Below are 10,805 nucleotides of genomic sequence, written 5' to 3'. Positions count from 1 at the left end.
TCGTTGGCTTATCATGAAGCCTAAGAATTTGCCAAAGCCTACGCTAAAGGCACATTTGTTGGGGTTCAACCTCATTTGATACCTCTTTAGAATGGTGAAAGTTTCAGATAGGTTGGTGATGTGTTGGTCAGCATGTTTGCTCTTGACTAGCATATTATCAACGTAAACTTCCATGCTCTTCCCAATCTGTTCGGCAAACATTGAATTGACCAGTCTCTGATAAGTTGTTCCTGCATTCTTTAGGCCAAAGGGCATGACTTTATAGCAATATAGTCCCTTGTCAGTAGTGAAGGCTGTGTGTTCTTGGTCCGGAGGGTTCATGAGGATTTGGTTGTATCCTGAGTAAGCATTCATAAAGCTCAGAAGTTCACACCCTGCCGTAGAGTTTATAAGTTTGTCTATGAGAGGAAGAGGAAAGCTATCCTTCGGGCATCCTTTGTTTAGGTCGATGTAATCGACACACATTCTCCGCAAGACTTTTTGGAGTAGGAGACTTTCCTTGGTCGGATTCTTCTTAACAAGGACAACATTTGCTACCCATGTTGGATAATTGACTTCGCAAACGAAGCCTATGCTTTTGAGTTTTTCAACTTCTGCCTTCATTGCGATGTACCGTTCAGCGTCATAAGATCTTCGTTTTTGTCTCACTGGCTTGGTCTTGGGGTCATAACTTAAGCGATGACAGATTATATCGGAAGAGATGCCTGGCATGTCCTCGTATGACCAGGCGAAGACCTCAGTGTTCTCTTGCAAAAAATAGATCAATGCCAACCGAATGGGTGGTGACAAGGTGGTACCAATCTTCACCATGCGATCCGGATAATCTTTTGAGATAGAGACATTTTCCAACTCTTCAGCGGGTTGTGCTTGCTGGGTGAAAGAGTCATCTCGAGGATCGTCGGGTTGATTGTTGCCACTGTGAAGATCCAAGTTGGCTTCGTCTGGGCTGGTCTTTATGACTTGGTCATGTATAGAAAGGGTTTCCTTGGGCACAGGCAGGTGTTGTTGATTGACTGAAATGTTGTAACATGATCGTGCACTAAGTTGATCTCCTCTGATGTAACCATTGCCATAGGGGGTTGGAAATTTCATCAATATATGTGTGGATACCATGGCCTTGAGATCATTGATGCCTGTACGTCCGAAGATGACATTGTATGTCGTTGGGCAATCAACCACCAGGAAGTTAGTGGTAATGGTAGCTGTGTAAGGGCCTGTACCAATGGTGAAAGGTAAGTGTATGCTCCCCAAAGGTTGCACAATATCACTAGAGAAGCTTATCAGACGGGAAATCGAGCGGTCGAGCAAGTGTTCAGCTACATTAAGTGCCCTGAAAGCTTCAGCAAACATGATATTTACCAAAGCCCCCGTGCCTACCAGGATTCGTCGTACTTCAAAGTTGGCTATGTGAGCTTCCACGATCAGTGGGTCGTTGTGAGGGTAGATAATACCTCTTTCTACCTCAGGGTAGAAACATATTACATCCCAGTTAGGCTTTTGATACTTACCTCCCCTGATGTCTTCCACGTGAAACACTTGGTGACCAGACCTTAAAGCTCGTTCACTATTTTTCATGGCCCTGTTGGAAGATTTAGATATGGGTGTGCCACCACTTATGGAATATATCACATTTACCTGGCGTTGGTTACGGTTACCCTTTGGAGGGTGAAGGAGGAATTAATCAATTTTTCCTTCACGTGCCAAAGCTTCAATATGATCACGAAGGGTGATACATTTCTTGCCGTCATGGCCGTTATGCTCGTGGTAGCAGCAAAACGTGCCCATGTTCTTCGTGGGCTTGTAATCCGAGTGCCTCGGCTTTGGCTTCGGTATCAAGTGTGCTATGCTGGGGTAAATGGCCACACATGTGGCGTTCAAAGGTGTGTATGCCTCATACCTCGGGGTAGGGGCTGTCCTGACACGTGCTTGACCAACTATGTTGACTGCCTGGGGTCAAGGATTATCACGGCGATACCCTTGGTTATCGCGGTAGTGTCCCTTACTCCTTTTACTAAAATGAGACTGGTGAGGATGGAAATCTTTCCTTTTACCCTGAGATTGATATGTCTATTGACTTGGCAAAGTATTAAGTAAGGCATGGGGAGGCACCGTTGCCGTTTGGAAGGTCGATGTCTTCTCATTTGGTTGGATCTGGATTCCACTCCCTACTTGCTGATAAGGGGTGGTTGTGGGGGGTTTCCCTTGATATGTCCTTGCCTCGGCGGATGCATGGTTGTAAGCATGTGCCATCACCTCAGAGTAAGTCTTCCAAGTGTTGGCATTGATCATGTACTTAAAGAAACAATCACGTAGACCTGCCGTGAAGGCCTTGAAGGTGGTCTTGTCATCTGCCTCAGCGCAGCAAGAATACTCATGGTTGAAACGACCAGCATACTCTCGTAGTGACTGGTCCGGCTTCTAGCGAATAGTGTACAAGTCATCTGCAGAATGCAAGCGATCGATCTGGAAGATGTGTTGAGAGACAAACAGTTTTCTCAGCTCCTCAAATGAGTCTACTATCTTAGGTGGAAGATGGCAATACCAGTTTAGAGCTCCGCCAGAGAGGGTGGAGGGGAAGAGAAGACATCACTCTTTATCGGTATGCATCTGATATGCCATGGTGGACTCAAAGAGGTTAAGGTGTTCAATTAGGTCCTCCCTTCCAGTATAGAGTTGTAAACCAAGCTTTTGTTTTGTTTTCGCTTAAAGGGGGGTGTCGAGGATCCTCCTTATGAGAGGGCCAGGCCTGGGTTGGTTCCAATCAGGTATCTCGGCCTGACGTTCGGCCTTCAACTTGTTTACTTCCTCAAGGAGCTGTAGGACAAGGGGGTCTTGAGTGGAGTCATGTACCACTGGGATTTTCTTTCGTAAGTCTCCATCGCCTCTTGGAAGTAGGAAAGTTTGAGTAAGGACGTGTGATTTTTCCTTGGACTCGCCGTATTGACTTCTAGGGCGAGTTTGTCAGAATACCTCAGAGTCCCCTGTACCTTCATGTTCCTCTGGGACCTGTCGTTCCTTCCCTAGATTAGCAGCTGGCCTGGGTCGTGGGAAGGGACCGAGTCTTTCAGAAACCCTTGGGTCATTGATCTTCGAGCATAAGTGGAGGGGATTCTCTCGACGTTGCTTTAGGAAGTCTCGGCAGTCACGATAAACGGCTTTCGATCCTTCCAACCCTTCTGCAAGAATGTGTCTTCCTCCACTTTTCCTGCTTCGGGTCAAAGCAGCTAGGTTGAGAGAAGTCTCATGTTGATCAATGTTTTGATGATTAGCTTGCTCCTCATCAGGGATACCCATGTCGAAGGAAGGTGACCCTCTGTGTTGGGGGGCACCCAAGTGATGATTGATGTCCACAGGAGTAACGAGCTCACATGTTTGTGTATGCCTAGTTTCGTGGAGTGTCTCAAAGAGCTTCTCCTACTGCTCCTGGAGGACCTCATTCTTCCTTGCTATCTTGTTGTTCTGAGCTTCTAGCTCATCGACTTTAGCTTGAAGAGCAACCCTTTTTCCTTCTTTCTTTCGTTGCTTCGCACTAGGTGCAAGAGAGGTGTCATTCTGTGTGCTGCGGCTTCCTTCGCTCCCCATGTTGGAGAGGGATGCCTAGTCAAAAGAGAGTGTACGAATGGTGGAAACCAGCTTAACAAAGCTAAAGAGAGTGGGAATAAGTGTCGTTCCCACAAACGGCGCCAAATGTTGATGCACAAAATCAGTGAGGACTTTGGTACAACAGAAAGTGTTAAGTTTGTGACCTTCGCTAGATTGCTCCGGTCACTAGTGTGGATAAGTATGTAAATGGATAGGGACAGGGAAGCAAACACAAGATGTACGTGGTTCACCCAGATTGGCTACGTCCACAAAGTATAGGAGTTCTCATTAATTGTGAAGGGTTTACACAAGTACATAGGTTCAAGCTCTCCTTTAGTGAGTACAAGTGAATGATTTAGTACAAATGACATTAGGAAATATTGTGAGAGAATGATCTTTATTTATAAAATAGAGTTTCTAGTTTCATTCTGACATTGACACGTATCGTGTTGTGATTGGCTTCTGATGTTGACATGTGTCGCACTATGATTGGCTTCTGATGTCAACACGTGTCGCGCTATGATTGGCCTCTTGGTTTAAGGGAAACTCTTCTGGGTCCTTGACGGTATAACGTTGACCGGTGCTCAGTAGTTTCGGAATTGGTCAAGTATGGTATAAACATAGCATTATACTAAAAACCATATATAACTCATCTAAGAAATATAGAACTAAAAAGAATATATGTTACGTATATTTAATTACAAAATATAGTGCATACTAAATATTATGAGTTTTTGAATAATTTTTTTTTAACAAATCTATTTTATTTGTGATTTCGTGGTATTAGGATTCTAGGAATAATTTTCATTTTTAATTTTTTTCTTGTAATTATAAAGTAATAGTATTCTAGGAATTAGGGATTTAATGGCACATAAACACCAAACACGCTTCATTTTTTCCCCAAATATGTTTCACTTAACTAACTACCTAGACGACATTGTCTCTTAGAAAAAAAATGAAGGAGTTAAGAGCCTTCTTCTTCCTCACGAAGGTCTGCAACTCAGCCTGCTAATGGTGATTTGGCTTTGATTTTTCTGCTTTTGGTTGATTTTGGCTTTCATTAAGCTTGAAATCTGACCCAATGAGTCAGTATCTAAACCACTTGTGTACATTGTTTTGAGCTTTATAGTAAGCAAAGCAAATCGCTGTGGGTTGTTTGATGGCAGACTGCTGCCTAGAGCCGCTGGAGCTGCCTAAAGCGCCTAGCGATTGCCTAAATCCTCCCCGATTTTCTGAACGGTTTGGCCTGAATCGGATTGGAACACCATTGCCGAGCGCCTAGACGCTGCCTAGGCCGATTTTTAGAACACTGACTTCATCAATTGATGGTTTTTTGTTTAGAATAATTACTATGAGCATAAATTAGAAATATGTAACGATATAACAATTGAAAATCATCATCGATTAATTCAAACAATCTTATTCCAATTTTGAATAGTTCCAAACATATTCCGGATAGTTCAACTCAGATTTTGTATAGTTCCAAATCATCATCAATATGCTTTTTCTTGTATTAACAATAAAACTATGGTGACACGTGACATGTTTTTAGAGTATGAAACTTCGTCGTGAGCAAATTAGTTTTTGTAGCTTGTAATGCTGCTTGTACAAGATTATGAATGAAAAGTTAGTAATTTATCATATACATTTTCAATGTTATTTTCGTTGGAGCTTTCATATTGGAACACTCGATGTTAGAACCTGGATCCATGACTGATAACACGCATGAATTAAGTCTTGAGAAAAACTATTGTACCTCCAACCGAGATTCTGGTCGCCGGAATCGCAAAGACCGAAAGACAGCGGTTCGAAGGGATGAGAAAGCAAAAGAGAAAACTGCCTCGAGGAGCTTTAAGCACTATGCTAATGCCACACGGAGTTGAGAGTTGGGATGACTGACAACATCTCTACACGTCGAGATTTGTCATTGCTTCCAATAAGACATCGCCACGTCAAATACGTCCACGCCTGCACCTTCTGTTCACTTAGACTGACAAAATTGCCACAGGCAAAACTATACAATCCCTCCACGTAAGAGCCTAACAAAACTACCAAGAAAAGGTTAGTTTAGTCAATTTAACGAATTCTTGTTACTGTACCCATTTAAACCGGGTATAAATAAACAAAGAAAAATAAAAGACGAGAGGAAAAAAGGAACTAAAATTGGTTTGGTTCGTAAATTAAATTAAAATATATAAATTAAAATAAAGAAGAGTGGGTAAAATAATGGCGCGGTGAGTAGTAGTTGTTGAAATCGCCAGATTGCAGGTTTCGATTTCATCAGTTCTGTTTGATCTTCGTCGAATTCAGAGCTTCTGATCATCCTCCCATGGCTGCTCCGTTTTTCTCAACGCCTTTTCAGCCTTTCGTTTACCAGGTACTCATCTTTTATTCATAATTTATGAATTAATTAAAAAAAATTTATAGTCTTCTGTTTGGTTGCCGAGAAAGGTCGAAAATTGGTTAATTTCCGCATCTATTGTGTTGATAAATCAGTTAATTACTGAATTGCAGAGACTGAATGAAGCAATGAATTTTTGATCTGAAGTTTTTGCTTCAAGCTAGGGTTTTGATTCGTGGTAGTAGTGTAGTGCTGCTGATTAGCTAAGATGATCTGTGTTTGTCAGCTAATTAGATGCAAGGTTTAATTCAATGCTTGAGATTTGCTTAGGTAGTGTTCAGTTGCATCCTGCCCTTTAGCTTATGCAAATTATGTAATATGGGGGAAGAAATTATGCGTAACCGGATACCGGGTTTAGTTGGAAAATATAGAATGGTTAAGAATGAAGTAGACAATAAGTTGGATGCTATACAAGGTAGATTGGCATGGATGTACTCCATGGAAATGTTGATGTGATAAAAGTTTTGATCTTTGGCTGTACGGCTCACGTGCATGATCCTTCAAACCGACATTCCAACTTCAATGGTTCAGATTGAGGTGATTTAGAGTTTCATTACGGCATTAACATGTCTGGATGCACAACTGATAGATGCTGAATTCGTGGTTTGATTGTGCCACCATGAACCTATAACTTCATTCTCCAAACAGAGATACTCAGCCACTTGATGATGGCTCGACTCGTTAGTGGCTTCTATAGCCGTCCATATTTATGTTTGTATCACCAGCACTACTATTAAGAAGCAACGGTGGATGTTTATTGACTTATATAGAAGTATATGTAGGTTCGACGTGTTGTATTGGAAGTATAAACTATACATGGAGATTTTTATTTCTTATTAATATTTCTGCTACTGTTGCGGGAACTTGGACATATATTGGCAGCCAAATGCCGTACTTTGAGTAGAATCCTTTCCGTCTGCAACAAACCAATTTTTTTCTCCATTTTTGCAAGATTTTGTTCACTTCCATTTTTGGTATAGACTAATTTGATACATGGTAATCTATAATACACTTTGAATCGAAATGTCTAGTCATTGGTGGGTATTGGTATTTATCTCATGTTAATGGTCATTACACTGGCTTATGGTGTCTGGTTTGTTCCGCGAATATTTAATTGTCGACCATAATGCAAAAGTATGAAGTTGGATTGTGCAATAACTTAAGAGTTACTGATGTTTGTATCTTCTATAATGTACCGTAGAGTCCACAAGATGCCGTGATACCTTTTCAAATTTTGGGCGGTGAAGCTCAACTGGTTCAGGTACATGCTATGAGAATCCCAACCTATATCGTGTGTGTGTGTGTATCTCCTGTCTGTATTTGCTCCTTATCATCTGATTGCTTTTTCATCACTAGAATTACAAACTTCTGCATTTGGTATATCAGATAATGTTGAAGCCAGAAGAAAAGGTTATAGCCAAGCCTGGTAAGTTGCAAGCCTGGGCTTTTTCTTTCTGTGAGGTGCATTGTCACAATGAAGTTATCTAATATCCGACCTGTTTGCAAGGCCTTAGAGAAAATGTAATTTGTTGTCACTATTGCACGTGCATCTGATTGACAAATAAATTTTAGGTTCAATGTGCTTCATGTCTGGGTCAATGGAAATGGAAAATGTCTTTGTTCCTGAAAATGAAGGAAGCATGTGGCAGTGGACTTTTGGGAAGACGGTCAGTAGCATAGTTTTCTGTAATGCTGGTCCAGGTGATGGATTTGTTGGAATTGCTGCACCTTCTCTTGCGAGAGTTCTCCCGGTTGGTGATTTTAAGCATGCCAACTTTATGTGGATAAGGCACTTTTTTATTACCTAGCATTCCTCTTGATCCCAACCATGGTAAATGACTTAGTTTTGTTTCGGTTGTATGTATTTTTGTTTCTTTTGACAGATTGATTTAGCTATGTTTGGTGGAGAGATTTTGTGCCAGGTATATATAATTTTCCTGTTCAGTAATTGTGTCCTATCAGTTTCTGTTATTCTCCCAGTTTTTGTTGAACAAATTTAGATATTCCATGCTTTCTGTTACAATCACTTTGTATTAGTTTAATCAACTGGAATTTTATGGAGTTCGTTACAATTTTTGTAGCCAGATGCATTCCTTTGTTCTGTGAATGATGTGAGAGTCAGTAATACACTCGACCAAAGGGCACGTAATGTTATTCCTGGTCCAGAGGTGAGATATTAGAGACGTTTCAGAATCACTTCTCTTGAATTTGCTTAGATTGCTCCTACGATCAACTAATTTCCCTTTTCCATTTTCTAATTCGTCACTTCAATTGTTTCTCAAGGCCATTTGTATTATCTTTATCTATCTGACGGCTGTGATAATACTTTTACAGATATTTTTAAGACAGAAGCTATCTGGCCAAGGTCTTGCATTTATCCTTGGAGGTGGATCTGGTAAGTGTTTAAATTTCAGGTTCAGCCTCTTAAAATTTTGGTCTGCCCAAATTTATGTCGAGAATTTTATTTCTTGCTTTAAATTGAAGGCATTTTATGCCTGTTGAAGCTTTACAATTCTCGGTGGTTTATTTCTATTTGCACATGTTTTCCATAATCTATTCAGTCATTTACTTAGCTTAAAAACTCAATTCAGATGTGTTGATGTACTTTCCGAATCAGATTACCCTCATTTTTGTCTCCTTTTTTCCTTCTGTTTTTGATTTGACCCATTGCCTTGAACTCCAAACCAACCTGTCTATAGTTTATTTTGTTTCATGAGAGAATGAAATTAAAAGACTGATTACCTCTTTTTGGAAAAAAATAAGGTGCCATTTGATAATCATTGCGTTATCAATATTATTTTTTTGTTTTCACTTTTTTGAAAACTGAAAACTTGAATAATGAAAACTAAAAACTGAAAACAACATGGTTAGCAAGGGGCCCCTAAATTAGTTAGGATTAAGGCTTACTTAAGTTATGGTAGGAATTATCAACCTAAGACTAATTGCAAGCCTTTCTTGTTTCTCCATTTGCCAGTTGTACAGAAAAATCTTGAAGTGGGAGAGGTATTATCTGTTGATGTGTCCTGTATAGCTGCTGTAACTGCAACAGTCAATATCCAAATCAAATTCAACGGTACTGTGAGAAGAGCACTGTTTGGTGTAAGTTGCTTCCGTTTCTTTCTGTTTGCACTCTTTTTGAGTGCTTCTATTTCTACACATAGTTGGCATTGTATTACATGTTCATTACTTGCAAGTTTGCCATGTACTTTATAATATCTCGATTGGGCAAACCTATTAGTTGCCCTGCAGAGCACTCAAATCTCCAGGCTTAAGGGTTATGGCGGGATGCCCCCATTTAAGGATTGAGATTTGAAGAGCATGACTATCGGAAAGGTCCAGAGCACTTCCTGGCATCTAAATTATGGGCTGCCAATGCAACTGAATGAAACATTCAGGAGGTGCTTTGGACCACATTGAACAAAATTAGCATCATCCTTGTATAGTTGCATTACAGATAATATATTGCTGTCCATATTTATTGGCATGACACATAAGAGGCAATTTGATTTCAACCCCAGCGGATGATTAGAAGACACTTCGAGTGCAAATGAACTTATTCTTCGAGCTCCACCCCGATGTTGAAAACCCTTTCTAACATGTTTTCCGGCTCCTGAAATTATATAGCTTGAACATGCTATTTCTTTCCATTTCCAATTTCCAAGAATCAAATTTTCCTAACAGTTGACCAAATCACAGAGTGACAATCTGGTAACGGCTGTTCTAACTGGGCCAGGCATTGTCTTCATTCAGAGTTTACCTTTTCATCGATTTTCTCAGCGTATTGCTAGGTAACAACGTTTTGTTCAGTTTCATTTGTTTACGAATGCTTTATTCTGGCTTTAACAAATAGAATGTACGGATTTTGTTTACAGGGCAGTTACATCTCCAAACATGAGGGAAAATCCGAAGTTCTACGTGCAGATAGCCATTTTCTTTTTCCTGGCATATGTTGTGATTGTATCTTCGTTAATCTTGACCGATGTATGAATTTCACCTTTTTTTTCTTTTCATCTTCTATCCAGAGGTACCAGTATCATATCCCTTCAGTGGTTTCTGTAGCTCGATTTGGTTTCAATATAATCAGGTCAATAGAAATAGAGGATTTTAGATTTTTTTTCACTCGGATTTCTGTTTTACTTTGCCTAAAATTCTTGGTCAATCATGTGTACGGATTGAGTTGTAAATTAAAGCCTCGCGTTATGTTTTTGAGTTTCGTTTTACTCTCAAATTAGCGTAAGTAATTTGTCGTTGATATTTGATTTGGCATATGTTTGGAATAATGAAATTTGAACCAAACAAAACAACGTGACTCGTTAAATGAAATTTGTAGCTTTTGAAGGCTAATGAATCGGAAGCAATTAACTACAACATTAGTCGTGTCAAATCTACATGAAAATAAGAGGTTTCGACTCCGGCAGAATATTGCGTTGTCTCAAAGGGATGGCGCGTGGAATCTTGTGGTTGCCAACGAAGAAGGGATGCTTGAGCGCTTCAGCAGCAGCAGGCCTTGCGGAAGGGTCCCAAGAACGAAGTGAAGAAATCAGCTGGATGACAGATCTGCTTGCCGAAGGAATCATCGCAGATAGATCAACACCGTGAAGTTGTGGAAGCTCATAGTTCAAGTTTTGGGCAAGAAGCTCTCCCTCTGGCCATGTCTCCCAAGTTGGACTGCCAATGACGCTGCAAATCTTGAAGACAGCTCTGCCATGATGGCGCCCATTGCCCACATATCGACCTTAGGACCGTAGAAGCCTGACCGCAGCAACACCTCAGGAGCTCGATAAGGGCGAGTGGTGACGTAGTCTGTGTAGGGAGGGGGCGA

General features: G+C 40.6%; 1 protein-coding gene across 7 annotated transcripts; it reads left to right on the top strand.

Annotated features, from left to right (window-relative positions):
- The first annotated feature begins 5,716 nt into the window (after positions 1 to 5,716).
- LOC103437127 (uncharacterized) lies at positions 5,717 to 10,196 on the top strand. 7 transcript variants are annotated; one of them, XM_008375580.4, is made up of 10 exons: positions 5,717 to 5,959; positions 7,185 to 7,244; positions 7,370 to 7,409; positions 7,556 to 7,734; positions 7,867 to 7,905; positions 8,065 to 8,151; positions 8,318 to 8,378; positions 8,958 to 9,082; positions 9,680 to 9,771; positions 9,856 to 10,196. In XM_008375580.4, exons 1-10 carry the CDS (start codon positions 5,912 to 5,914, stop codon positions 9,968 to 9,970), a joined length of 846 nt encoding a protein of 281 aa, XP_008373802.3. In that variant the 5' UTR covers positions 5,717 to 5,911; the 3' UTR covers positions 9,971 to 10,196. The 7 variants fall into 7 exon arrangements, with proteins under 7 accessions (XP_008373802.3, XP_017188549.3, XP_028960372.2 ...); XM_017333060.3 differs by having other exon boundaries at positions 9,665 to 9,771; XM_029104539.2 differs by having other exon boundaries at positions 5,726 to 5,959; positions 7,610 to 7,734; positions 9,665 to 9,771.
- The last annotated feature ends 609 nt before the right edge of the window (positions 10,197 to 10,805 follow it).

This window comes from Malus domestica, chromosome 06 (genome assembly GCF_042453785.1).
Source record: "Malus domestica chromosome 06, GDT2T_hap1".
Classification (NCBI taxonomy): Eukaryota; Viridiplantae; Streptophyta; class Magnoliopsida; order Rosales; family Rosaceae; genus Malus; species Malus domestica.
The sequence above is the reverse complement of the archived record's forward strand: the minus strand, read 5'-3'. Positions and strand labels throughout refer to the sequence as shown.

Coding starts and splice junctions, on each gene's coding strand:
- LOC103437127 (XM_017333059.3), top strand. CDS start 5,912: ATGGCTGCTCCGTTTTTCTCAACGCCTTTTCAGCCTTTCGTTTACCAG. Junction 8,152..8,317: donor ATGTTATTCCTGGTCCAGAG/GTGAGATATTAG, acceptor ATACTTTTACAG/ATATTTTTAAGACAGAAGCT. Junction 9,772..9,855: donor TTTTCTCAGCGTATTGCTAG/GTAACAACGTTT, acceptor TTTTGTTTACAG/GGCAGTTACATCTCCAAACA.